The 27716-nt window shown below is 50.0% G+C and overlaps 2 protein-coding genes and 1 long non-coding RNA gene across 9 annotated transcripts; 1 reads left to right on the top strand and 2 right to left on the bottom strand.

Moving 5' to 3' along the window:
* Positions 1–76: 76 nt before the first annotated feature.
* VAMP7 (vesicle associated membrane protein 7) lies at positions 77–20807 on the bottom strand. 4 transcript variants are annotated; one of them, XM_040572868.1, is made up of 8 exons: positions 20717–20807; positions 16305–16463; positions 13246–13303; positions 12534–12671; positions 8245–8335; positions 7606–7673; positions 4420–4512; positions 77–3792 (listed from the first exon to the last, which is right to left on the bottom strand). In XM_040572868.1, the coding sequence occupies exons 2-8, from the start codon at positions 16448–16450 to the stop codon at positions 3745–3747; spliced, it is 642 nt and encodes a 213-aa protein (XP_040428802.1). In that variant the 5' UTR covers positions 16451–16463; positions 20717–20807; the 3' UTR covers positions 77–3744. The 4 variants fall into 4 exon arrangements, with proteins under 4 accessions (XP_040428802.1, XP_040428805.1, XP_040428803.1 ...); XM_040572871.1 differs by lacking the exon at positions 20717–20807 and adding an exon at positions 19018–19156; XM_040572869.1 differs by lacking the exon at positions 20717–20807 and adding an exon at positions 18667–18984.
* Positions 20176–26490, top strand: LOC121077570 (DNA-directed RNA polymerases I and III subunit RPAC2-like). Of its 4 annotated transcripts, none has more exons than XM_040572874.1 (6): positions 20176–20344; positions 23124–23221; positions 24208–24284; positions 25320–25402; positions 25513–25675; positions 25864–26381. In XM_040572874.1, the coding sequence occupies exons 2-6, from the start codon at positions 23208–23210 to the stop codon at positions 25908–25910; spliced, it is 384 nt and encodes a 127-aa protein (XP_040428808.1). In that variant the 5' UTR covers positions 20176–20344; positions 23124–23207; the 3' UTR covers positions 25911–26381. The 4 variants fall into 4 exon arrangements, with proteins under 4 accessions (XP_040428808.1, XP_040428807.1, XP_040428806.1 ...); XM_040572873.1 differs by lacking the exon at positions 20176–20344 and adding an exon at positions 20815–20971 and having other exon boundaries at positions 26303–26490; XM_040572872.1 differs by lacking the exon at positions 20176–20344 and adding an exon at positions 20815–20971.
* Positions 20984–24192, bottom strand: LOC121077571. Its single transcript, XR_005824170.1, has 3 exons — positions 23410–24192; positions 23080–23313; positions 20984–22525 (listed from the first exon to the last, which is right to left on the bottom strand). It is a non-coding gene; the product is annotated as an uncharacterized LOC121077571 (long non-coding RNA).
* Positions 26491–27716: the final 1226 nt, after the last annotated feature.

Genomic DNA, 27716 nt, shown 5'->3' with positions numbered 1-27716 from the left:
AAACTGGAAACCTCGTTACATTGGACTTATCTTTCTGTGCATCGGGAAAGTAAATAAGAGACTAGCAACACTTCAGTTAGATTTCTCTATTGTTTGAGAGTTTTTCTTTTGTCTTTATTGTGGTTTATATTCCAAAGTTAAGAGCATGCCAGCATTTTACATGCACTACATTTCTCTGCAGCCTCTTAAGTTGAGACAGCTGCTACTTATTTAATCAGGTACTTAATGGAAAATAAAGAACAAAAGCTTTCTAGAGAAAGTAAGTGTTTAAATACTTTAAGATTATATTGTAGATAAAGCTTAATAGATTTTTGTAACTGTTTCTGTGAACTGAAAGACAGCTGTCTACAGACTCAGTTTTAGATACATGTTTCTAGACAGACCTGAGGCTAATTTAGAAGAAGCAAGCCAGAAGGTTAATCAGGGCCATATTCTGAGATTAGCTTCTGCTTGAATTCATGGGCATTTTAAATATACACCTGATACCAACAAGCACTTGAAGATGGTTATCCCTCCCCAGAGAGAGCCATATATTTGCTTTTGGTCCACAGATCAGGAGCATGAAGCACAAAACCCAGCTCTATAAGAACAACTAAACTAATGAGATGTTAATTCACGATAAATCCTTTCATTTTCCCAGCCAGGCTTAGAGCAGGTGATCTTCATTCAGATTTGATATTCTGTATCATCTCTAAGCCCTAGCAGCCATCATTAGGATGCAAGTTTTCTTTACCTCACATCAAGGTATCAACTGAACTTCAACAGTTTCTGCAAGTTTAAGAGGAAATCCAACCCCCTCATACTGATGCATGAGTCTGATTCCAGCACTTAACGCTACTACAGCCACTTAACATTCCTGAGGTAGATGAAAGGCTACCAAGCTTTTTTGCCTTTTTTTTTTTAAACATGGAGACTCAAGTGCAAGGCAGTGAGCTTAGTCACCAGCTGCTGCTGCACTAAATCAGTCCAGCACAGTATGGTAAACTCTTCCAGAAAAGATGGGTTCTTCCCAGCTAAGACTAGAGGGAGGAATTATATCCATTATTAGGGATTTTGCGTAACACAGAGGTTTCATCTCACGTCGCTGAAAATTGCCTTAAAACACATTTTCACACAAATTTTTATTTAGCTTCCAAGTGATAGCACTACTGCCTGTATCATCACTTCCTTTTATATTCCCTCCACCCCCATAAGTGCCCTGAGCAAACAGGCATCCTCTCCTGTATCTCTCAGCATCCCTCTGTCCCAGGCACTCACAGATGCTCTAAGTCAAAACCAGGAAGAAGCAGATTCTTTCCATCATCAGAAATAAAGCCACTGTCAAGTCATGACAGGCTCTAACACCTGCATCAAAGCTAAGTCAGAATCCTCTCAAAGCTGAGAAATTACACATGGACTTCGTGGGAGCTGTTTCACAGCAGGATTTCTCTGTGTGATTTGTCAAGCAGCCACACAGGGTGACACCAGGCTTGGAGCTGCAGTGTTACACAGGGAGACCCACATCCCCACGGACACACTGGTTTCACAGAGTAACTCCTACCAACAGTCTACATCTAGCGTCAGGCAGCCTTTCACAAAGCTAAGGAAACCTGCTTTCTGTACAGTCATTTTATTTAGATCAGGTTAACTTTGTTTTTACACTAATATCTCAGTGCATCCTTTAAAAGAAAAGGAAGTCTTCATTAAAAAGTGTTTGTACATAAGACAACAAATCATAGAAATTAACACAGTAACATTAACAATCCCTAAAACATGCACAATTGTACACTGAGCTGGGGGGGAGGCTGTATCGATAATAAGGAGGGGCAGAAGGGCTCTCTTCCACATCCACTTCCAGGTAAGAGGAAGGAAGTCTTTCTCTGCTTCACAGTGGCATAACACAAAATAGAAACCAAGGCCAGTGACCACAGTACTGATCAGAACCACTGGCACTTTCTGGATATCCAAGATCTGATTACCATTAGTAAAATCAGTCAAATCCAAATAAATAACCATGCAAGTTTACAAGAGAACTTTTTACCTGGCACCTGCTGGAAAGCTCCAAGGTCAATGTACCGTACACCAAGCAAAGCATGTGAAGGAGCAGCCATTTAATATCACTGTCCTGCCTGTGGCAAGCCTGTGTTGCAGGGCTTAGGGAACCCATGGCACCAAGTGTCAGAGTTTAGTCACCAAACTGAGCCTCCCTTTCCTACACCTGCACAGCTTCCACCCATCATTAGAAGTCACTTCCCTGTGCCAAAGCAATGCAGCTTCCTTATTACACCACTTGATGCTTTTATGAGATTTCAGGTGTTTCCATTTCTTCTCTTGGAAATAATCCTCTAAGATATGAGATGGAAGTCCCACACTCCTCGCACCCCAGGCAACAACAGCTTCTGTTCCAGTCAGCCAGGACTTCCAGCCGCCACACTGCCCCGCCTGCTTGTTGCACAACGCCCATCCCGGGGCTGTCTGGGGCTTGTGGCCTGATAATTCAGATACCCAGATGGGACAAAAATACAGCGATCACAGCTTCCAACACTAGGCAGAGCAGTCCCTATACTCGTGATAGCAGCACATTACCAGGGTAGCTGATCCTACGTTTGGTTATTAGCCTTGGAGATTTGGGTATATATAAATAATTTTTTTTGCACACAGGAATACCTGTTACTATATCCTCTGAAAGATCTTTTCTGCTTCAGACCATAGAGAAAGTAACCATCCATTCAACTCCAGCCTTCTGTTCCTTCTCTGTCTTCAGTTCTTAGCACAAACCTTCTGAGTAGAAGCACAAGCAGCTAATACCTGACACCTTAAGCCAGATTGATAGGTTGGCCTTGATTGGCCCCCCCAACTTCACCTTAACAAGTGAGAATGTTAATACTCATTTTAGTCCAACCTCAAAAGAAGAAGAGAAATAATAGGTGACAAAGCATATGCATTATTGCAACCTTAACTATATGGAACCGTCTCCTTTACTGGATTGATTTAGCCACAAATTAAAGGGGAAGGGAGAGGAAGAAATGTTAATGAAGAGGAGGCCATTTCAAAGTGCTGAGGTGACCTAACACCCTCTCCTACCAACTGCAGAAAGACCACCAGGAAAAAGGAGATTTCATACAGAAGCAGCACCTACATTTTACAGTGCATAAAGCCCAGCCCCAAAGCCATTTTCTTACTACCAATATTGCACTTGCAATCGCTACGTGTTGAAACACTGCAAGAGGCCAGATGTGCAGGGAGGGGCACCTGGATCTCCACTGTTTGTGGGAAATGGAAACACACACACCCATCCTGTGTCTCTCCCATTAGTTTGGCTCAGCCCACCCTGAACTACCCTCCAGTGCCATCCTTGTGGGTAGGACGGTTGCTAAACCGTAGTTCTCCACTTGCACACTCACATGAAAGTGCAAAGCTGCAGGGACACATGGGCAAGCATGCGCGTGCCCTCCAGAGCTGGCTGTACCGCCTACCCAGCTGAGGAGGCTGTAGATGGGACAGAAAAACAAAACAAAAAAATCCCTTCAAGTAATTTAAAACAGCCCATTCTTGAGGTTACAGCTGCACAGAAGCAGCGACCAGCTGGGCCTGTTTGGGGTGGTAAGGCAAAGAAGTCTGAAGTCCTGGAGGGATGAAGAATGAGAAGGTGTCAGTAGTGAAAGATTAAGAGTTATTCTGTAGGTTGCTTCTTCACACTCCTGTGATTCTCATCTCCAACTGACCAGCACCAACTGCTCCCGGTTACTTCTGCACACAGGCTGGCTATGCAAGCTTACCACAGGCAGCCGATACAATGATATAGATGATAACCTGGGGAAAGAAAACAGTAGACTTCAGTAGAGAATCAAAGTTATGTCCTTCAGTCAACTGCTCACTTGGCCTGGCAATCAAAACAAGTTTGCAAACCCCAGGTTATCAACTCCCTGAAGTAACTTGTCAGATGCCCTACAGAATTTTGCACCAAGACCTCCTCCTCCACATCCATGCAGCAACACAGGATGAGAAATGTCCTCCGGCAAAGGGTTCAGTGCTGACAAAGTACTTCACATATCTAACCTGAAGTTATACTTCAGCATCCTCACATTAGCACCGTTTACATTTATCACAGGCTGGAGGTACACCGTCCCAAGTTAATTCACTAAATACCAACAGGAATAAGGCCTAAAAAGCCATTAGAGATGGAGGAGCCATGAGCTTAATGTCTTAGGTTCTTACAAGCTAGACAAAGTTGTCTAGAAAGCTTTTCCTATTGCCTGGACAAGAAAAGCTGTCTGGCACAATGCTCCTCTCTCCACACCTCCCATACAACCACTGTAACACTTGTTTTAAAGCTAAGACCATTCCAAGCATGTGTGCACGCGACAGCAACGTGCTGTTGGCATTTTCCAGTAGTTAAGCCTTACTTAAGAGCTAAAGGTTGTTGAGCTCCGTACTTACGATTGATACAATGATGATGATAATGGTGAGCTTGAGGTTCTTCATGCACATGGCTCTAGCAAGGTTCCTGCTGGTAGTTTTGAAAGTGACCGACTGCAAGAGAAAGTAAAACAGCTATTTCATTCCTGAACCTGCTGTAAAGAAAGCTGCATCGCAAGAAGCTAGATGAAGATGCACACACCCATACCATCCTACCTCCCTAATAACCCAAAGCACTACAGTTATCTCCTCCAGAGTAATTTAATTCCCGCAATTACAATACTGTAAGGCCAAACAGGCATCAAGAGAAAAATTCTCCCCCATGCTACTTTAGGGGTGACATCAAAAAACAAACAGACAAAAAAGCCTAACAGTAAGTCCAGAACCAGCTTGAGTTTGTGCCCTCCCACACTCAGCTTGGGAGAATTAAGCATGCAGAACATCCCCAGGTCTGTAGGCTGTCCACAAGGATTAGTTTATCTCGGATTACCTCTGGTTGGGTTCTCATTCAACTTGCAAACTTTGGAGAACTGAAGTGCTCCAAAATATTTAAGGAATTACTGATATTTCCTACACTCAACAGCAGATCTACTCAGACTAGTCAACAAACCCTTTAATGCTACAGCTTTCCTCCAGTATGCTTGTCCTGCTCCAAGTCTTCCCAATATCCTGCAATCCCCACCTAGTCAAGACAGGCAGTGGTTGCCAGATGACCTTGAACACCCACCAGGCTGCGTTAGTATAACGTTTTTCACATGCATGCAAGGAGATGCCTGCACAGAGAAAGGCTGCAGAATCTGCGCTGAGCCAGCTCAGCAGCACACTCTGCTGGTTATTTTCAAGTTTCCCCCGCAAAGCACCCCTCAGTGTTTTCAGATAAGGCGACACCAAGCAGAACTGCATCCCTAACTGTAATTTTGATTTAAAGCTGATTTCCAGGCTCAACCACCACCTGAACTTTGGGAACACTTCTCTTACCCAGCTGTGAAGTTCCTAGGTGTTTCTAGGATTGCTGGATACCGACACAACTGTCCAAGTGCAGACATGGAGCAACATGCCTCATCTCAGCCCAGACTGGCTGTCCAGAGGACAGGACTACTTTGAGGACTGGCTTCTTCAGATCCCCCTACCAAAACAAAGCCCTCACTACTCTTGCCGGGAGGAATCTGATGTGCTTGGTTTATGTGCAGCATTCTGGTGGTAAAGGCTCACAAGGGAGTAATAAACTGGTCTCAAGCTTGAAAACTTCAGTCCTGGATTTCTAAGGACACTCTCACCACTGGGCTGTAAGGCACTCAGACTAGAGCCATGTCCCATTCCTTCATTTTCTGCATGGTTTCCAACAACAAACAATCCCTGCGAGAGTATATGTGTGACTTCAGATTAACTGAAGAAGGAATTCCAGTCTGTTTGTCTAAGGCATTACACCTGAGCTTAGACTACTTCCTGCCACTATCTCAGAAAGTGGTACGATTTAAACACCCCGTGCTGGAGGACAGTATTCCCAACTGGGTAACCACGAGCTTCTCTAGTGTGTCTCTCTTAAAGCATTACTCCTTTTTGCCAGCTCTGAGATGTTTGGATCTCCCCAGGCCCCATACAGGACCCACCGGCACTCTCCTAGACCCTGCAGAGGAAGATGCTGAGTCAGGTCTAGGGATTCCTAGGGAAAAGGCAGAAAAGTTTCCAGAGCGTAGGCCATTTTACTGGATAGCATATGCTTTATAATTACATTAAATTTGCCTCCTCAGTCATTTCTCCCTTACTTTACTCCTTCATTCTGTTAAGGAGCTGGAAGGCTGGTATGCAGCTGGTAAAACAGCTATAAGGAGGGGGGGAAATAAGACAGGCCTCGTTTCCAACACAGGGAGCCTTTACATCCTGATACTTCAGTGTCTGTTTAAAAGCAGCTCTAGATGCTGCTCTTCGATGAACACAACTGATGCAGGACCCCAACCCAGACATATCCTGGAAGCACAACACAGCCCAGAGAAAGCAGTCTAGGAGGTTTCTGGAGAGCGTGGAAGATAGCTTCCTGACGCAGCTGGTTAGAGAGCCTACCAGGGGAGGTGCCCCGCTAGACTTAGTGGCTTGGACTGGCGTACGCTTTGTTGGGTTAAAAACTGGCTGGATGGCCGGGCCCAAAGAGTTGTGGTGAATGGAGCCAAATCCAGTTGGAGGCCGGTCACTAGTGGAGTCCCCCAGGGCTCAGTACTGGGGCCGGTCCTCTTTAATATCTTTATCGATGACCTGGATGAGGGGATCGAGTGCACCCTCAGTAAGTTTGCAGATGACACCAAGTTAGGTGCGTGTGTCGATCTGCTCGAGGGAAGGAAGGCTCTGCAGGAGGATCTGGATAGGCTGGACCGATGGGCTGAGGTCAACTGTATGAAGTTCAACAAGGCCAAGTGCCGGGTCCTGCACCTGGGGCGCAACAACCCCAAGCAGCGCTACAGGCTGGGAGATGAGTGGCTGGAAAGCTGCCTGGCGGAGAAGGACCTGGGAGTACTGGTTGATAGTCAGCTGAATATGAGCCAGCAGTGTGCTCAGGTGGCCAAGAAGGCCAACAGCATCCTGGCTTGCATAAGAAGCAGTGTGGCCAGCAGGTCTAAGGAGGTGATTGTCCCCCTGTACTCGGCTCTGGTGAGGCCGCACCTCGAGTACTGTGTTCAGTTTTGGGCCCCTCGCTACAAGAAGGACATGGAGGTGCTCGAGAGAGTCCAGAGAAGGGCAACGAAGCTGGTGAGGGGTCTGGAGAACAAGTCTTACAAGGAGCGGCTGAGGGAGCTGGGGTTGTTTAGCCTGGAGAAGAGGAGGCTCAGGGGAGACCTCATCGCTCTCTATAGGTACCTTAAAGGAGGCTGTAGAGAGGTGGGGGTTGGTCTATTCTCCCACGTGCCTGGTGACAGGACGAGGGGGAATGGGCTAAAGTTGCGCCAGGGGAGGTTTAGGTTGGATATTAGGAAGAACTTCTTTACCGAAAGGGTTGTTAGGCATTGGAATGGGCTGCCCAGGGAGGTGGTTGAGTCGCCATCCCTGGAGGTCTTTAAAAGACGTTTAGATGTAGCCCTTAGTGATATGGTTTAGTGGAGGACTTGTTAGTGTTAGGGCAGAGGTTGGACTAGATGATCTTGGAGGTCTCTTCCAACCTAGACGATTCTGTGATTCTGTAACTTCCCCATTTCTAAAGCTCTTCCCCAGCCTTACCGAATCCACAAGGTTCTCGGTTTTATCAATCAGCAACTCCAGCTTCTCTCCTCTTTGTGCCACGAGGTCTGGAGAAAGAAAGAAAAATCCGTATCTGTAGGTAGAATCCCAGTGCAAAAAGCTTGTAATACCCAAAGATCAAGTGCAAGCCAGGAGCTCTTGGCAGTGGTGTCTGAGACAAGAAGTGGTTCTCAACCCTTCCAGATTGCCAGGCACTGGTACTTAAGGAACAGTCTCATATCTCACACGCTTTGGGACTAAACCCACTCAATTTTGGTCAGTTCCAGATCTAGTCCTCTATTTTCAAGTGATCAGACTTGTCCAAACCCAGTCCAAAGTCTAACGGGACAAAATGCTGAGAACATTTTCATCACAGCAGCTGCAGGAAGGCCACAGTGACAAAGAGACCAAGTCCAGAGCACGCCGCACCCCATCACAAGCTCTGCAGTGCCATCAAGCAGTGCTCCTTGCCCCCATGTGCCACCCTGAACCAAATCCAAAACAATTAACAGCTCACAAACTCGGAGCTCCCCCGGCTCCTTCTTCCCCAGTTTATTCTGTCAGGAGAGGACAGCCCCCCATCAGCTCCGCTCACGGTAACACTCCCTGCAGGGCATGACACAAAAAGAAGCCGGGTACCTATGTTTCGAACCATGATTCCTTTAAGTTCATCGACTTGGGCTTGCGTCTCTGCCACCTGGTCAGTACCCTTGCTCTCCGAGTGGTATTTCTGTAACAAATGAATAGTCAGTGACAGCAAGCATCATACACACAGCACTTCAAACAAAAAGGGAAGCTCCTGGCCACTACTGAACAGCACAAAGGACATACATTTGAGACTCCAAGTTACCTGAGACATCAAGAAGCAGGTAGGAGACAAAACCCAACTTCTCAGCCACTTACAGATCACACATGCCCATCTGCTCCTGCACTGCAGTAGCTGCACAGCAGACAAGTGCCTGCAACTTCCAGAGTGCCCAGAAGTAAAAGCCTCTTTTGAAGGTTTAATCAGTTTGCCGCAAGGAAAGTTAAGACACTGTTCCCACTCCCACACGCCATTTTGTTGCCTTTGTCATAGTTCAGAACTCTTCATCATCTTCTGTAATCCTCTGTGAAACGTATCAGGAGAGCCCTGCAACTTCACACGCAAGGCAGAGCGCATCTCTCTGTAGGTGAGCATCAAGCAGGAGCTCCGACAAAGAAGAAGGGGGCCTGTGAACTGCGAACACCATGCACTGTTTGAGATGGCCAGCATGAGCTGCCTAACTGCTCTTCCTGTAAAGATGTAAGCAGATGACCAGTGAACCTTTGGTGGCTACATGGTTCCGGCTGCTAGGGGGAAGAAGCACTAGCCAACATCCCCAGCTTAAAAGGAGTCTCACGATGTTTGCAGAAGCAAAGGAGGGGAGTTGAGGTGAAGTCCGTATCAGATAACTAAGTTCTGCTATTCCTGGATGGACTTTAAGTCTGCTGTCCTCACAGGTCCTCTGCAGTCAAGCAATACTAGCTACAGCTCCACTGCCCTGCTCCCTAAGTCTCCTTCACCCAGGGAAACAGGTCTCTCTCACAAAATTCATGGATAAACCTTCAACTTGCTCTAAACTTGCAGCCGCTGCACTCATATCTGAAGGCCTTCACAAAGCACCTCTTAATAAGAGACCATCTTAAAAGATTTGCTGACAGCAGAGACCAGGACAAGATCACGTTTGCTGTACTTCATGACAACCGTGGCCTCCTAAGCCCCAGTTTTCTCCCCAGTAAGCACTCAATTTGCATCCATTTCTGACCACGTGGGAAGAACCAACAGTTGAGTGCTCTAACAGCATTCATACACTCATGCCATAATCAACAGCTATAGCACTGAAAGGAACTCAAAGGTTCGTTTTTTAGAAGTTGGAGAACTGGCACTCTCCGAGCTGGTCACTGGTTTTACTGGAAGCGTAACCTCCCTTTTCAGCATTATCTGTGCGATGCACTTGACTAACAGCTTGATCTCTAAACTGCCACAGGGTCTCTTCCTCCACACTCAACATCCCCAAGTTACTTCTGTAACCACCTCGATACAGTCCTGCTCTTGCACTATGAGGCCTTTGATCGTTCGGGGCTCTAATCTTAGCAAGTTTTAGAGCCATCTGAGGGAACAGCTCTCTCTTATTGCTTAACCTTTATTAGTCGATGCCTGGAATTCATCAATATGCGAAACCCAAGGAAAGCAGCTCTACTCCATGCTTTAGAGAGATGGAAAGGCTGGGATTTTTAGAAGTGATACCACCATGGCTCTGAACACTGCCCGGCTCTTCTGATAAGGCAATTCATTAAGCTTACTGCAGCCGAGAATCACTTACATTTCAACAAGTCATCACTTTGAGTAGTTTCAGTTTCAGACTCCACACATCAAGGCTTGGTGGAAAGGAAAAAACGAACTTCCTATCTGTGATAGGACTGAATCTAATTTATTATGCACAACTCATTGGGCTCTTCTGAAGCCACGCTGGCTTTATTATTCATTTGTTTCTGTCTGCTGCGTAAGCCAAAGAATAGTTTTTGCAATAAACTACGTGCAATTTTACATGCTCTGAATCACCTCTGCTCGTCATTGAAGGTACCAACACAAATGACTCTTTTCACAAACCCCAGTACAAGATTCAGGAAGCAACAGTGCGAGTGCAAATCCTTCCTTCAGGATCCCCCACGTCAAAACCCCAGCTACACCCTGCATCCCAAAATGCAGCTATTACTGCTAGAGAGCGTTATTAAGTTTGTTTGGTTTTCGCACTTACACAAGCTATGCTCCCAGACCAGCAGCAAAGTACTTCTCCTCCTGCACCTGGAATATCATGAAATCTGGCATTTTTAGCAAATCAACAGGAAAAAAGCCAAGCTTTAAGGACGGCAGCAGCAAAACAAACACGCTCACCAGTCACAGCAAAGCAAATGGGGAGCCTCCTACACCTTGTGTACAGTGCCAGCTGTTGCTGCCCCAGATACAGCCTGCGTACACTAGCTCTGAAAGCCAATATTCCAAGGACATCCTCCTTTTAATTTCAGACAGGTCTCAAAAATAGTATTGCTCAACTTATGAAATTGTCTGTAGTCAATTAAGAACTCTCAGAAGTGTGACTTGAACTTCAAACACGATTAAAAACACTGTTCTTGCAGACCATGTAGCCTGAGGCTTTGTACACTAATAACATTATTGATCATGAGTCACAGGGCAGTTATTTATTCCGTCTCTACTCCTATCTGACTTCATTCCTCTAATTTGACATTACATCGAGCAACCACGACCAAGCCTGTAAATTTCCACAGGACTCTTTTCTTTGCAGGTGCTTGAATTTTACCACTGCAAACCAAACACCAGGGATAAGCAGGAACCGCAACATTGCCACTACCAGAACACCTTATATTTTAAGAGCATCCTTTCTCTTTCCTAGAGCAACTGCTTTCTGCCTTTCCTCTCCTTTCCAGCACAAAAAGTCCCACTGAAGTAGGGCAGGATGTTGTCTGCAGACTCAGGTTACCCATAAAGTCAGTGCTGTCTTTGAAAATGGAAAAAAAAAAAAAAAAGCTCTGAAGTGCAGCTCATCTCATTCTACAGAGGGTGAAGGAAAATGCAAACACTATGCTGTGCACCGAAATACTTCAGAAGCTATACCCATACACTGCTGTGAATAAAACACAAATCAATATTGGTATTTGAAATCTCCGTCTGGCAGCTGTGGGCTTTGCCACACCTCAAATAAGCAGCGAGCAAAGCACTTTTCTGAAAGTGTGAAAGTAGCTCCAGGGCTGTATCAGGTTCTTGTGGCGAGTGAAATAAGCACACAATTCCTCTGCACTTCCAGTTGGAGAGGGACTCCAGACCAGATCAACCTGTCCCTTCAGGATTCCACAATCAGGCACAGGGTAGCTAATATAAACTCTTCTGAAACCTGACAATTTCTTAAGAACTATAGTACTTGGCAAGAAGATGCACTATGCTGCTGGAAGCTCCCTTTCAGACAGCAGCTTTCCTCACTGCATCTGTGCTGCAGCAATGCTCCTTGTCCCACAGCCCTTCACATGCTACTCTTCAGGAATTTTTCATGAACTCCAGTGGCATGGGCTTCACCTTACTTCCAAACTGGAATCCTACTGGAGGAGCTACTCACTCTCTTGCAAAATTACAGTGTCTACAGTCTCCAGACTCAGAATCCAGCACCATCTTCAACACCAGTCCAACCCCAGCTGAAAAGTGTGAGTTGAGGGTGACACAGATACATGCCCCAGCTTCTTCTGCTTCTGGGGTTTGGAGGCTCCAAGTAAAATCCTAGCACATCTATCCTCCTGTTTAAGCTGCTGTCTTGGGAATGGAAGTCCTTGGAGCACCTGTGCAAGCTAGCTGGCGAGCCTACCGTGATTCTGTACATAGAACTTGCCTGCAACCCAAGCCCATTTTTCTTGCCTCCTGAAATGAAAGCTGTACCGTGAGCAAATACCCTATCGCGCTCCAGCAGCATGCCACAAATTACCATGTAGTAAGAGGGAGAAGTGAAAGGCAGTCTGCAATTACTAGGTACTCAATTTTGAGGTTTGGTTCAATAGGAAGAGTAACATGCATTCTTCTCGCTCATAATGACAGCGACGTTATCTTGGACTGCACAGTCAACTGGAACTAGATTTGAGATTTCAAATGTTACCTTTGAGACCTACAGTGCACCTATATGGTGCAAACAGCGAATGCATCGCTAGAAAAAAGGGGTTGGGGTGGATAATCACTGAAACAGTAAAGCAACCCAGCTGTAGGGAGAGCACAGGGAAAACAGCCAATTCCCCTGGCTTTATAGTCTCAACGTGGCACTTTGGTTACAAGTGAACAAATACAGGAAGACCTTCTGGGGAGAGGTTTAACTTGTCAGAGCAATATCCCATGTAGCAACAGATCTCACCAGCTGCGCAGCTAAGACACTTGAGAACTCGCTGTTCATTGCGTAGGGAAGGGCTGTCTGTGCTCTTGAGCCATACGTGGTCTGAAATCTCTTCTTGATTTCATTCAGGAAGTTGAAGGCTCTGGAACGTTCAAAGTCCTAAAAGGGAGACAGCAGACCGCATCCAGTCAGTTAGATAACGAAGCGTACGGGGCATGAAGCCAAAGAAACCACAGTTATCAGTTGCTAGCAGGCATGCTGTGCACAACGCTGCAGGATTTGACTGGTTATCCTGGGGTTTCAATAGCAGCCAAATCCCAGGCACCTTCCTGGACATCAGCTGGAAGCAGACATTACGTAAGTATATGTAGTTCTCATTCTGTGCCTGCTATCTTTTTCCGATGAGGGAGAAGATTTTGCTTTAGCATTTCTAGAACTGGAATACACTGACGATTAAAAACCTACCTCTACATCTAGATTCTATGCACTGGGGCTGCTGAGAGAGAAACAAGGAAAAATAAGAACTTAACTTCAGGCTAACTATTCAATGCATTTGAGTTTCAGGCTTCGGCTTCAGAGCTGTGTTCTCATTCCCATCAGTTAAAAGCTCCAGTGGAAAAAATAAGGCATCTCAAATTAGCACCCATTATTGATTTTTCATTGACGTACAGACAGAAAAAGCTAAATCTCGTGAAGAGCCTGTATACGCAACAGCTGTAACCCAAATACTTACGTCATCCGTGATGCAGAGGTATATGATCCGGTCTTGGCAGATGTAATGAAACAGGTAACTGCAAAGAGGGAAAGAAAACAAGTCATTTGAAGCTGCCACAAGACTAATCCTCTGGAAGATGCCAGTGTCCGCAGGGCCTTCAAGGGCTGGAAAAGGGCAAACTCCAGTTACAGTACAGGAAAAGGCACAGATGCCAACATACCCCGGCCACCTTTGTTCAGATCCTAAGCATCTCCATTCCTATAAGCTACACTGCGAGACCACTTACTCGTTAAGGGATCGCTGACATCGTGCGCTTAGCATCCCGCGCTTTGCAGGAACTGTGGGACATTTAGCTGCCGAACAAGTTCACTTCCATGTTCTTCCAGCTACTTACTTGTGAAAAACAAAACCTTGATGGGATACCCAGCGTAAGATTCACGTCTAACCCTTGTCAGTGTATCCAAGCACCCACGCACAGTTAGCTTGAGAGATTAGTTGGAGTGACAGGCCAGTTAATACTTTAATGAACCTCATTAGTACAGTGACTTGCTTCTTTAGCCGAGTTTGTATGACCACCGGCTTGCACTGCCTCAGGTTTTTGTTGCAAACACTACAAAACAAAAGCAACCACAGAAGAAAATGAATTTGACAGAACAGTAATCAGGGCAAACTGGCTTGAAGCACGTGGCTGCGTTAACGCCTCGAGAGGTGTGGTGCAAACAGCTGTTAGTTAAATGCAAAACAAACAACCCACAGTTGAAAGCAGTACCTTCTCAAAGTAAAACCAGGCTGTTGTTTCTAGGCCCATGAGAAAAACGAAACAGAAAAAACAAAGTTCATACACAACTAAATGCAGACCAGAACTGATCAGAGCAGCGTAGTTCAACTCACTGGCTTTAGCTGCCGTTTTTCCTGACACTGTCCCCTCACCACCAGCTGCGGAACCCTTTCACAAAGCCTCCAGAATACAAGGGAGTTAATGCACACGCTGCAGAGCAGTTGCCTCGTACAGCTTTAAGGATGCAGCTCTGTAGCTTTAAAATTCAGGGTTTGTATTATATGAATAACTGGACACTGAAATAAGCCTCGGGAGCATGCTAGAAGTATAGTTTGCTGTCCTGAAGCTCACTTCTCTTGAAAAAATCCCCCCGTACCTACAGGTATTGCCCCTCCATTCTGAAGGGAGAGGTAAAGCTCACCTGGCACTGCCTTACGGACTCCCCAGTGACTTGTAGGAGAATCTTAACAGCAGAGACAGAGCAACACCCAGAACTTCTGATGCTAGAAGGCTGATTTTCCTTGGAGATTACATGAAAGACCCAGAAGATCTTCTAAAAACCAACAACCAATGGCAACAACCCTCATCAAATGGAATATAAGCCTATTTTTTTTTCCTGTTGCAAAATAAAAATATTTTCCTGTTGCAAAATAAAGTAATCATCCAAGACAGGCAACGGTGCAATTCTCTAGCCTAATGGCTGGGGCCCTGACAAGGCAGATCTCTGAAATCCTGCAGACAGGAAGAATAACAACTCCTTGTGCACGCTCGGCTTCATTAAAGCTGTAACGACCTGTCCAGGTATTATGATCATGCAAGGAAAAAAAAAAAAAAGAAAAAGGAAGAAAGAGTGCCTGTTCTGCACCTCTACAAACCCAAATCCTTGCTTTTTGACAGTGGGAAGAAAGCGCCAGCTCCAAAGCATGCACGTGGGAAGATATTAATGAATGCTGTGCCCAAAGACATGGCTAGGTACTCCTCCTTCCCCTCTCCCCGCGGGGAGGCAGGGCCGGCAGATTCTGACCTAAGAGGTTGTTCTTCCAGAGCACAGGAAAAGCGACGCCAACAGAAGACCCGTCAGAAGAGACTGAACGTGAGCAGAGGAGGCGCTGATGCTAAGCTCAGTACCCAGAGCTGCAGACGGGCACCAGCTGATTTTTAACAGCACAATGCAATGCAGAACCACCACGCTGCAAGCCGCTCTGATCTTCTGCAACGTTTGTTGAAGCCTCATTAAGGAAACCTTCAGTAGTGAGCAAAAGATTATACGCTTCACAGCACGCTTTGCAAGTGTAGATGCATCAGTTAACTGCCTCGCAGTGCTCCCAGCAAAGGGCAATCAACCTCTACACCACAATTCAAGCTTTCAGCTATAAGAACACACCACGGCATTCCTAAAGCTCAATTTTGTAGTTGGCTGAGCAGCACTCAAGGCAAAGGTAACACAAAAGGAAATGACTGTTCCCTGAAAATTACAGTAGAAAATGATTCAGCATCCAAAGTACTTTAGACCACGGAGCAGGCAGCGTCCTCAGAAAGCTCCTCCCCAGGGACTCTTAGTGGTCCCAAGGCTGGGAAAGGCAAAGGAGGACTACCCAAATTCTTATCTTTTGAATCCTCAGGCAGCCAAAACAGCTTTAAGACAACAGCTTGGACAATACTGAGAATCCAGCCGCAGTGCTAACTCAAAAGAGAGCTGAAATAGCATCCAGTGCTGCTGCATCTGCTTTCTCCGCACTTTTCTTTAGTTTGCCCATCAGCACATTAACTTATGTACTTCACACACGCAATAAATTAGCATAGCGCCAGGAGGGTTTAAACCTAACGTGTTCTATCAACATCAGCCAAGGACTGTTCAGAGATCCGTACAAGCCCGAGTTAAATGCCTGTCCCAGACACCGGATTTGTGGTAGCTCAGGATGCCTTTCAGAGAAACAGCCTGCGGGACTTCCCTTAAAGCAACCAGGATGCACAAACGATCTGAGACGGGTGACATTTTTGCCTAAAGCACTGGAAAAGCCAGCAGATACAACAGGCCAAATACACACCCGCAGCTGAGCACCTTCCCATTCACTGTGGAAGCTGTATAAGGGTAGAAAACTTCGTTTCATACCAGCTGCCCTGGTACTAATTTCTTAAGCTAAACTCAAGTCCTGGTTACTTTGCAAAACCGGGGGAAAGACTAGCATACCAACACATCCAGACGTTGTTGAGGACTGAATTTCGCTACCTCCATTCACCGCTATCCTCACACACGTTAGCTAGTCTCTCCAACATCCAGAAGAGAAACACTACTCACTTCCCATGTGAATAGGTCAGCTTGTTGTTTTCAGACGGTATCTTTGCCAGGATCTGCTCTGTCACCTCTAGGAAGTTTCCTCCGCACCAGGCATGCTTGGCAAGGATGGTTGTGCCCCTCGCCACGACAGCGAACAGGATAGCCATGACTTCACGCTATCTGGAGATAAAAACACAAGAATTTGCCTTGTTATTTGGCAGAGAAAACACTGCAGTCTTAACAACATCCTCCCAGCCCTCAGCATGACGGGAGGGAGCGTGGTCAGTACTTCCACGGGATATCATCAGCAGAAAACTTCTCATTCCGCCTTTTACATTCAGTTCAGAAAACCACCAAGACTACCACGACCTTTAGGAGAGTGCTTTTGTTTTGTTCTTTTTTTAAACTGCAACCGCAAGGTGTCCTGCACTCAGTGAATTTCGCTCACAATGAATATTACCTACACTGTTTCCACCTGGATCTCTAGCCGTAGGTACATTGTTTTCTTCTTCAGGGGACCCTTCAGATTTTTCCTGCTTCTCAAAGAAGCTACCTTCAGAAGAGAAGGAACTGTCTTGCAGCGATGTTAACAGGAGGTCATCGCACAGACCGAGCCCACCACCCCTGACACAACTTCAGTTCAGGAGCGATGCCTTGGCTTTGACTGCTATCAGACTGCAGGAGAAAAGCTGCCCCTTGATTCCAGTCACACCACGCACACCTGCTTTTTACGGTCTTGAGGAACTCACTGTTGCACCAAGGCACCTATAAAACACAGTCTGCATTTCTCAAAGCAAGAGAGCACGTCTGCACACCGCCTGTCCACGGCTACACACCCTCGTACAAGCCATCGCTCCTGCACGTGTACCACACCAAACAGACTACGGCACACGAGTGGCAGAGGGCCAGACGTTGGTGAAGTCCCCGCAGTCAGAAGAACGTGCCTGCTGCCACATAAAGGGGCACACTTTATGAAGTACCATCGCATCAACCTAACGACAGACCGAAGATTTAACACGTGAAACCACGTCAGACCACAGCTGTGACATCTGCTCGGCTGGTTCAGTACCTCCATAAGCCTCTTTTCTGCTTTGGAAAGACTTCTGACCCTACCAAAATAAATAAACAAATGTAATCTCGTTTTTCACTTTGCACTTGACCGCCCTGACGCTGCCTGCCTTGCACCGTGCCCAGAAATCTCTGCATTCTGGCTGGGAAGATCGCACGCCTGCTTCAGCGCAGCGCAAGAGCTTGGAGACTTCTCCAGAAATAGGTACGGCAGCTTCAGCTTCAGGATCCAAAGACCACGGGTAGAAAGGCTGAACACAGGCTGTGCCCAGTCGAATTTTCTACCCCCCTGGCACTGACTGAAGCCACCTACTGATGCAAGCGGGGTCTTTTGCTCCGGGGTCGGCCCTGCCGAGCGCTGTGCCGGAAGAACTGCCTGCCTTCGTCTGAACTGATGCACGAGCGATCACAGCAGCAAAGGAAAAGGTGGCAGGAGCAACACGGGGCTGTTAACAAGACCATGAAGTTAAAAGACAACCAACTAATGCCTCACGGGTCTGCTTTTTGTCAGCCAGACCTTTAGGGATTCAGGCTCGGCCAGCAACAGGCGTAAGAGCTTGAGATCGGAGGAGAAAAGCATAAACTTGTGGATTAATCCAGAGAAGACACCCCATGGTTAATCCCCAATCTTTAACCAGTTGGAGCACCAAGGAATTCACGGCCAGCACCACCTAAGGGAGCAGAAGGCAGAGGATTAGTTTGCGAAGAGACCACAGCAAGCCGAGCAGGAACCAGAGCAGAAGTCCTCAGACTGCACAGCTCCAGCACAGCATGCTCTAGAAAAACCGTCAGAGCCCGCTGTCAGCAGAGGGGGAGGGAGGACACAAAAAGCCCCACGCTGTGCAGACAGAAGCTGCTCTCCTCTGCTGCTCCTGCCTGGTACCACAAAAGCACATCAACGACTGCAGGGGAAAGGAAGCACTCGGCTGCAGCCCCCCCTCAGGCAGACCTGCTTCTTTCGCTTCCTCCTGGCTTAGAACTGGCACCTCTCAGACCCACGCACCTGCCCCCTCATCTCCACCAGGGATCCAGGGGAAGCCCCTCGTGCTGCTTTGCACGGCCGGCTTCCCACCCACCCCGTCTCAGAGCAAGACCTATTTTCGGAACACAGGCAGCGTCTTGCATTTACCTGCTGTTCCTTACGAGATGACAACTCCCCTTGCTCTCGCTGTGCCCCACACTGCTTGTTTCCCCCCCACCATCCTCATCTGGAGGCAGCTCAGGGACTTAAAACAAGAGGACTGACCCCCAGCTGGCACACACAGCCTGTTAGGAAGGAGGATGACGAGCGCCCACATCGGCAGCCCCCTCTTACTGCTGCTGAAGAAACGGCGGTGTTCGCCTGCCTCCTCCCTCTCCCCTCTGGGCTGAAACTCCAGCACAGTTAAAAGTGGCAGCAGAGAGAGGTGAAACCCAGCCAGGTTTGCGTTCCCTCCCCCAGCCACAGGTAACGCTGACTTGCAGGCTCGCAACTGCCCTCTAGCAGCAAGTCTGTCAGCAACACGAAGTGAAAAAGCCACATCGCTTTACATCCAGGATCTAGAGGAGATGATCTCTGAAGACAGACACGGACGGTGCTCATTAAGGCCAATCAACGTCAGTGTCCACCTGGAGATCGTGGCGGTCACAGAATATAAAGACGGAGAAGAAAGCTGTGATTACTCACTATTTCTAACACAAAAATGAGAAGTTCACGAACCGGTCCCACAGAAGGGAGCGGCTGTTCCCACAGCGCATCCTCTGAAGCTCATTCCCACATAACATCGAGGAGAAGAATAGCTCACGCGAGTTCACAAAGTGACCGACACGTTTATGGAGGAAAAGAATCCCATTAAACCAAAAGCACCCAAGCAGCCACTCACTGGAGCTTAAGAGCTTATCTCAAGTTTCCTCTGTTTTTCCACTCCTCCCTGGGCACCCCGCTAGTCAGATGCCAGGGCCACCTTCGGTCTGACTCAGTACAGCTGTTCCCAGCATAGAAAATCATTTATTCCACAGAAGCCCAGGATTATTATTTATTTATTTTCAGGGAGAAATATTCTGAAGAGCAGATCACACCCGCCAGCAGCAGGGCAGGTGAGCAGTCACGTCAGAGCCCCAGCTGAGGCAGCGACTCTCCCAGCATTTCCATTTTAGTGCTGTCCCTGCTCAGACACTGCTCCTCTCAAACAGGAGCAATGAGGGGTTACACCAAGGCCAATGGAGCCCCCGCACCACCAGTTCTGGTGCTTCACAGGAGCTTCAAAACTCGCTTCCAGAGCACCCAGTCCTTTCTTGCATCACTTCTTCAAGTTCGGCTGGCAAGAACATCATATGACGAGCAGGGAGCCAAGTCATTTGCAAGCCTCTCACAAGCCTGACCACAGCATTTCCTTCCAGCACCACCGACCCTACCAGCTCGCAGCTTGCCTGGAGTGCTTTAGAGCTGCCTCGGCGCAGAAAGCTGCACCCAGAAGAGCCCAGAGGCTGCTCGGCACACCGACACACCAACGTGAGCTGCCTGAGGGCGCCCCCAGCCCCGAGCTCCCCGACATCCTGCCACAGATCCTGGCGCCTCCGTCTTCACTTTAAGCCAGCCTTAAACTGCTGCATCGGCCACACGCCGCCTGCGTTGAAGCAATCGCAGATCCCGGTAACGTTTCGCTGCCTTCGGCCTCTGAGAGCTTCTCTCAGCTCTTCGAAGCGCAGCACCACAGCCGTGCGCAGCGGGACCGGAGCCCCGGGCCAGGAATCGGCCACCCGCAGGCGGGCACGGCTGAGCGAGGCGCTGACCACAGGTCACAGCCCTGAGGCCCTCAGTTAACGGCGTGAGACGGGGGCACCGAGCAGAAACGGGGACCGCTCAGAGCTGAAGCACGCAGGAGTCACTTCTCGGAGGCTTTCTGCAGGAGCTGCCGCCTCCGCCTGAAGGAGCGGGAGAGAAGCCAGGCCAAAAACCACAGCCACCAGGCTGACAGACGGGGCCGGAACACGGTTAACCTCTGACAGCTCAGGCTATCGCTTATTGCACCAGAGAGCAGCCCCGCAGCCGGTTCGGGTCTCGCTAAAAGAAGCGACTGGCGGCCACGCAGCTGCTCCGGGCCCCTCCTGACGCAGGAGGCAGCAGCTGCCAGACAGGGCGAGCACAAATTCTCCCAGAAAAAGCAAAAATAACCCCCCCCGCGGCAAAGGAAACCATACAAATACATCCCCGTGTCCCCAGCCCCGTGCCCGGGGTCCGGCCGGCCCCCCGCAGCCGCCCCCAGCCCCGCGGGGCCCTGCCCGGGGACGAGCCCCGGTGCCGCCTCCCGGCCCCCCCGTCCCCCCCCCCGCCGCCATTTGCTGCCCCTCACGGCCCCGGCCCCGGCCCCGGCCCCGCCGCTCACCGCCCGCCCGGCTCCTCCGCCCCGGCCCCGCCGTGACGCGCTTCCGGCGCGGCGCGGCGCCCGCTGGGAGTCGTAGTCCCGCGGAGTCGCGTCCCGGCAGGCCGTCCTGCCTCGCGCGGGGGGCACGCCGGGAGTTGTAGTCCCGCCGAGTGGTGTTCCGGAAGGGCCTCCCGCCCCGCGCGGGGCACGCCGGGAGCTGTAGTCCGGCGGCGCGACATGGCGGAGGAGGGCGAGAGGAAGGCCGCGCTGGAGATGGTGAGGGGCTGGGCCGGGGGGCGCGGCGCGGGGACAGGACGTGGGGCACGGGGACAGCCGGGCCACGGGGGCTGGGCAGGCTGGTTCCCGGTGACCCCGGGGGAAAGGTGGGGGCTTCTCCATCCTTCTGGTCCCCTGGGGGGCTCCATCAGCCCTGAAGCTCTCCCCAGGTTTTCCTTCTCCCTGTACCAGGGCAGAAGAACGAGGACGGCTCCGTGGCAGCGCTGGTGAATCCGTGCGTAGCTGAAGAGGGGAAAGCTCCAGAAGAGCAGGATTTCCCTACCCCAGGAGGAGTTTTTGTATTATTTTTTTTATTATTATTATTTTTTAGATCAGGTTGGCTCTTAGGAGGAGAAGCCTTCCTGCAGCAGGCAGCGCACTACCAGGACACCTCTAGATTAACACCCGGGAGAGATCTCAGCCTTCTGCCGCGGGGCACGGGTCTGATGCTGCGGGGACCAGGGAGGAGCCGTCCTGTACTGGGGAAGGGCTGCGTTTTCCCCCCGAAGGCTCAGGCAGCGGCTGTGCCAGAGGCAAGATCCCTGGCTAGGTAGGCCGGTGGCCGGGTGAGAAGTGGTGAGGCTTTTACGGTCTCGGACCTCAGCAGGGCTGCATCAGAGAATGCTCCACAGGAAAAAGAAAGAAAGAAAAAAAAAAAAAACCACAGATCTCTGAAGCGGACAGGTTCAGCACAAGGTGTTCTTTGTGAAACGGCCGTGCTCTGCCTCTCCTGTGCCAGATCAACGCGCTGGGTACTCGTGCTGTGCTGAGGAGGCAGAGCTGAGCTCGCTGTGTTGCTGCTCTTAGGCACTTGTTGCAGCCCCAGCTGACCTTGTTGCTGACCCAGCCACCACACAGGAGATGTGTCCTGCCCTGTCCCATCCCTCCCCTTCCTGCACACTAAAGCTCTCAGAAGGACTCTGAAGCCAGTGCAGCTCCCAGAGCTGTGCTCAAGCCCCAGGCATCCTATTTTTCAAGTCATTTCTATGCAACGTTTATAACTCAGCCGTAAATATTTGCTCTCAGCCTGAAAAAACACATCTGTCCCGTATAGGGCTTCACTGGAGCTAGGGTGCAACTGAATGCAGGGACAAAACAGGGGCCAGACAGCTTCCTCCTGAGTTAGCCTGCAATCCTAGGAAAAATGCTCTTGAGGACAATTGAGGCAAATAGTTTTAGTAAATACTGCCTTGCAGAGCACGGCAGCAGGAGGGACTGAGGCTGGCAGCTGTGTCTGGGAAGGAGGAGGGAGCTGGGTCTGGCGAGCAGGGCAGCAGGCAGGGTCGCTGTGCCGTGCCAAGGGAAGGTGTTTCTGCCACTCCTTGTTTCAATCACCAGTAAGACTCCCTGCTTTGGTGGTGGGCTGCGAGTTGCTGGGAGGCAAGGGGGAAAGAGATCAGGCCTACATCATCACGGTGCTGCATCACATCTGCTCTTCTCTGACAGCCGGCGTGCGGGGAGCCTGCCCTGGAGTCACGCTGCGGGTCTGGGTGATCTCTTGCAGAAAGCAGCCTTCATCTCCCTGCTGAGCCAGGCCCCCGGGGGCTGCTGTACCTGGAGGAGGGAAGGGGGCTGCGGGGAGGCGTTGCTCCACCAGGGGGCTCTAAAACTGCCCGAGCAGCTGAGGATCTGACAACAGGCAGGACGCAGAGAGATCAGCGCTCAGCCTTGAAGCCTCCCTGCTGCCAGGAGAGGAAGCGGCTGGGGCTGCCTGGGCACGCCAGGCTTTGTGCAGCCTGGGGAGAGGTCAGGGGGATCAGCAGCCCCCTGGCAGCTGAGCAATTAATTAGGTGGCTCATTGGCTTTGGAGGGGATCCCAAACCAGGCTGCTCAGGAAGCAGGGGTTAGCAGCACGTTTTTTGGGGCACCTGAGCCTAGAACAGCTGCTGCTATGGGGTTCAGCAGCAAGCCTTCCCTTGCAGCAGAGTTAGCGGCCTGCGACCTGAGCTCACACGCAGTGCCCCCAAAAGCAGCCCGTACACCGGGGCACAGGTCACTGAAAGAGCAGCAAACGCAGTTCTCAGCCCCTGCTAGCTCAGAGACCCCGGTGTAGCTGCATCAGCTAGGTCTGGTAACTTACTCCTCACCAGCACCCTGGTGTTCCTTACCTCAGGGAGCCTTACAGCACCTCTTCTTTCCCGATTTGTGGCAGGTCCAGGCAGATGGGACAGATGGAAACTGCGTCACGTTTGTGCTGCACGACGAAGACCACACGCTTGGCAACTCCCTGCGATACATGGTCATGAAGAAGTAAGCAGAGCCTCCAGGGTGCCTGGTACTGCTGAGGGCATCTCTGTCCCCTACCCTGCTCTCCTTTTTCTTGAGCTGCATCTCAGTTGATACTGGAATAAAACACGTAATCAGAAATTATCTTCCTTCACAAGATCAGCTCTTTTCCTTGTGCTGTTGGTGTTAGGACCCAGAGGGCACTTACAGACCTTATTGGGCCTGACCAGCCTCACCTGGGGCCTCCCCCACACCCTGCCCACTGGCCCAGGAGCCCCATTTAAGCACAGCTCAGGGCTTTCTCTCTTTGTCTGAGCTATGTAATTGGAGGCCTAGTCTGCAGTTTGGCTAACAGTTTTGTCTGTACTAGATGCCGTTAATTGGGTACAGCCCTTCTTCATCATTATCGGCCTCCCTTGTGATCACTGGGCTCTGTTTGACCTGATTTCCTTCCCCTGCTCTGCTGTGAATTGACTTTCTAGCCTGACCTTCATCTCCATGAGCCTGTGTGATGATCTAGACCTCAGGTTGACCTTGGCAACTATCTCTGGGCTGCTTTGCTCTCTCACCTGAGTGCTGTGGGATAGGGCTGGCTGGTGAGATCTCCGTCTTGTTGGCTGTCTTACCCTCATGGCTTCTAGCTTTCCGTCCCTCGGGTAACAACTAACTCTCTCTGCTCCTTGATGGTTAGTTGTGGATGTAATTTAATATCTGACATGTCAAAGACATTTTAAGTTCTCTGGCCTGCCACTGGACAGTTGGTGGTGCTAGGCTGGTGCCTGGCAGCATGCCAGACGTAGTTTTCCTTTGCAAAGCTGCAACGAGGTGAAGAACATGAGTAAAGTTACACAGGTCGCTTCCCTTCAGCATACCCCTCCCGTGAGACCCCCAGTTTTCTAAACCCCATGAGCCCCAGCGGGTCTGGCTGGCCTGAGCCTCTGACTTGCCTGAGCTGTGCTGTGGGCAGACCTGGGATTCACTGCTCGCTTCTCCTCTCTCTCCTCCTGCAGCCCTGATGTGGAGTTCTGTGGCTACTGCATCACCCACCCCTCAGAAAGCAAGATCAACTTCCGGATCCAGACCAGAGGTACAGACACGTGCGTTCCCTTTGTGCCTGGGGTTCTTCTGTGGGATTCCCCCTGCTCGGGTCAGGTTTCAGCCGTGGGTTGTTCTAACAAAGAAAAGCACTTTTCTCTCTTTTTTCTGCTAGCCATCTGCAACCGCTGTGCCCTGTTGCTCAGCTGGAGAGGCTGCCCTGGGCTTTATGCTGCAGCTCTTGTGTTTCCCAGCTGTAGAGCTGAGCAGCATCCTGCCAGCTGAGGCCCGAGGAGCCCATGGCCCAGGTGTCTGGGTTGGCTGGCAGCAGGCCCTGAACGGCAGCAAAAGGACAAAATAGATCTGCTGCTCCCTGTCAGGGCTGATCTGCCCGCAAATCGCTATGGGGTTTGGAAACGGGGCTGACATACCTAGCTGCAGCAGGATAGCTTGTTCCTCCTTCTCCCTGCCAGCTATGATACAAGGCTCTCTTGAAAGACTTCCCCTGTCTGTGCTGTCCTGCTGACTTGCCTCCCAAAGAGGATTTTGTCCCCTGGTAACAGGTAGCACTGACAGCTCTGAGCCTCTGGCACTCACTCATTCCTCCCAGCACCCCACCCCCTTTTCTCGCCTGCTGCCTTCCACCCAGGCCCTGCCCGCTCGGCAGCTTTGCCTGCTGCCTGGAGGGATGCTGTTGTTTCATTCCTTCCCCACGGGGCTGTTCCCTTGAGCATCAGATATGTAGAAGCCAGTTCCTGGAAGCAAGTAGTTAGTCTGTACTAGCTGACTCTTTAATTTCTTAAAAATAACTCCTGCTCAGTCTAGCCTTGCCAAAACAACCTCTTCCTCATGGGGCTAACCGCAGAGTAAGTGTCTGCTGCTCCTGCACAGCCTGGACCACCCCTCTGAGGTCAGGTCTCATGCTGCTGGGCTGGGCTGCGAGGCAGGAGCGTGTGGGCACGTACCTGGGTGCTGTGCGGGAGCCTCTCCCCGTCACAGGGACTCGGTGACAGCTGCGCTGCCTTGCAGCGATGAGGGAGAGGTCCTCGGCCACCCCCGTTTCACTAACGTGGTTCCTTTCCTGAAGGGTCCCTCCCTGCTGTCGAGCCATTCCGCAAGGGGCTGAATGACCTGATGGGCGTTTGCCAGCACGTGCTCAACACCTTTGAGGTGAGATTGTTGCCTGAAGAGCTCTGGGGCATTTTCTGTCTCTTGGTCTCAGAGGGGAAAGGAAGGGGCTGAGAACTGTGTTGTAGGCACTTTTGACACACAAAATGTAGTTTTTTCAGACATTTTCTGCCAGACCTTGGTTTGACTGTGGTTTTCCAAGTCCTAAACCACTGGGGCTGGGGAAGAGGAAAGGAGAAATCAGTCTCTGCAAAGCCCTCCTGGTCCTCCAGTGGAAGGTGGCACATGAGATTCAGCAGAGCTTGTTGTTTCCCTGTGAGTGTTTCTGCCCGTGTTCTTGCTGTTGCTAGAGCATTAAGGAGCAGAAATGCCTGCAGGTGACAGAGGAAGGAGGTCTCAGACTTCCCATCTTTTAACCTAAATGGGAACGCTCTTGAGCTTTCTCCTTCCCTGTGAGCGGGGAAGTGCCAAAGTACCCACAAGAGGCTGTGCTTGGTCTGTAGGTTCCCTGCTGCGTCCCGTGGCCAGTCTGTGGACTGCACAGCTCTGAGTGCTGCCTCTGCCCTGCGCGTTTTAGCAGGAGAGTGGCTGAGAGGTGGAGCTGCGGGCTGGTGAGGAGACCCAGCATGCTGGAGGCTGAGCTGCTGTCCTCCCAGTGTGCTCGACTGTCTGCTCTAAGGAAATGGGTATTGCCTCAAGGTCTCCGGCAGGATGAGGCCAGTGCCTGCACAGGTTCTCTGTAGGGTGCACACCTGCAGCTGGACGCCGTGGCAAGGCTCAGTCACTTCTGAAAGTACCTGGAGCTCTGTCAGAGCATTTTGGGTCCCTCAGCCTTTCCAGGCACCGGGCAGAGAAGTCACAGCACAGACCTGGGCGGTGGCAGAGGTGTGTGAATTGCTCAGATGCGTGCTGTTAACATTTATCCTTTGCTCTTGTTTGCAGAAGAGCATGAAGGAATACAGGGCCCAGAGGGAGGAAGAGATGCAGTAGCAATTGGGGCTGGCAGTCCCCATGGGTGCGTGTAATGTCTGTGTGTCGAATTCCCCATGTCAAGAGGTGCTTTTTTATGAGTATTTTGATGCAAATATGTATTTTCTCTAATAATAAAGCATATAAAGTTTGATGCTGCAGAGGCGTTGCTGTGTAAATGGTAGCTAGAAGGCAGCTCTTTCACTCTTTTTTTTGTCTTCCCCTCTCCAAACGTTGCTGTTTTCTGCTGGGGATGTTCCGATTGTTTATGGTGATGCACTGCAGAACTAGGCTGCCCCAACGTCCACGGGGAGCAGAGGGGTTCAGTGCTGTGTACAATCAGACTTTGAGAGAGGCAGCACCCTCTTCTGATTTAAATCTTCCTGTTACTGGCCCCAGGGCTCCTGACTCAAACAGACATGAATTAGAATAGTTCAGCTGGAAGGGACCTAGAAGGTAGGCTCCAACTGTCTGACCGCTTCAGGGCTGAACAGCAGTTGAAGCATGCTGATGAGGGTATTATCCAAGTGTTTCTTGAACACTGACAACCATAGGCCATCAAACACCTTGCCAGGAAGCCCGATCCAACGTTTGGCCGCCTTCACAGTGAAGAAATTTTTTCTAATGCCCAGTCTGAACTTCCCCTGGGGCAGCTTTGTGCCGTTCCCTCGTGCTATGTCACTGGTGACCAGGGGGAAGAGAGCGGCACCTCCTGCTCCGTTTCCCCTCCTCAGGAAGTTGCAGGGAGACACGAGGCCACCTCTCAGTCTCCTTTTCTCCAGACGAGACAACCCAGGTGTCCTCAGCCTCTCCTCACAGGACCTGCCTGCCTTACTGACTTCGTTGCCCTCCTCTGGATGCATTCCAGTAACACAGCCAGTCTTCATTTGGTAACAGATCACTATAAAATGGTCCTCTGCTCGTTTGGGGGTGAGATAATTAAAAAAAAACACAAAAAAAACAACTTTCTCTTCTTTAAACCACCGAGGAATGCAGGCAGCTGCAAGCTGAGACCGTTCCTCGTGAGCAGGTCTGAGGAGTGCAGCGCTGGAACCCTGGCCTTGTTCGGATCCGCTGGCAGCCAGCCAAGGGGGAAAGCCTTTCATCGAGCGTAATGTGGCATGAAATAACAGGAGCTTTTCTGCTCCACGCTGGGGTGCAGGACTGCGAACCTTCCCAGCGTGCTCTGCCCAGGGGGACACCTCTGTCTCCTCAGCGGAGGTCTGCCGCTACCAAAGGAACCTGCTGGCACTCAATTAAGTATTTAGCAGACTTTGCAGACCCCCTGCTGCTTAATAAGAAACACCCAGAGACTTTCCTTCTCAAACACCAGCATGTTTTATTAACATACAGAGGAATGAGAGAGGATGTAAAATGTCAGGTTTTC

This window comes from Cygnus olor, chromosome 13 (assembly GCF_009769625.2).
Source record: "Cygnus olor isolate bCygOlo1 chromosome 13, bCygOlo1.pri.v2, whole genome shotgun sequence".
Classification (NCBI taxonomy): Eukaryota; Metazoa; Chordata; class Aves; order Anseriformes; family Anatidae; genus Cygnus; species Cygnus olor.
The sequence above is the reverse complement of the archived record's forward strand: the minus strand, read 5'-3'. Positions and strand labels throughout refer to the sequence as shown.

What these genes read in the sequence shown, in the direction of transcription:
- VAMP7 (XM_040572868.1), bottom strand. Translation starts at nt 16,450, where the DNA reads ATGGCTATCCTGTTCGCTGTCGTGGCGAGGGGCACAACCATCCTTGCC. An exon ending in CTGACCTATTCACATGGGAA is followed by an intron (nt 13,304 to 16,304) that starts GTGAGTAGTGTT and finishes CCCTCTTTGCAG; the next exon opens with TTACCTGTTTCATTACATCT. An exon ending in ACCTCTGCATCACGGATGAC is followed by an intron (nt 12,672 to 13,245) that starts GTAAGTATTTGG and finishes TCTCCCTTTTAG; the next exon opens with GACTTTGAACGTTCCAGAGC.
- LOC121077570 (XM_040572872.1), top strand. Translation starts at nt 20,933, where the DNA reads ATGGCGGAGGAGGGCGAGAGGAAGGCCGCGCTGGAGATG. An exon ending in ACGTGCTCAACACCTTTGAG is followed by an intron (nt 25,403 to 25,512) that starts GTGAGATTGTTG and finishes CACAAAATGTAG; the next exon opens with TTTTTTCAGACATTTTCTGC. An exon ending in GCAGAGCTTGTTGTTTCCCT is followed by an intron (nt 25,676 to 25,863) that starts GTGAGTGTTTCT and finishes CTTGGTCTGTAG; the next exon opens with GTTCCCTGCTGCGTCCCGTG.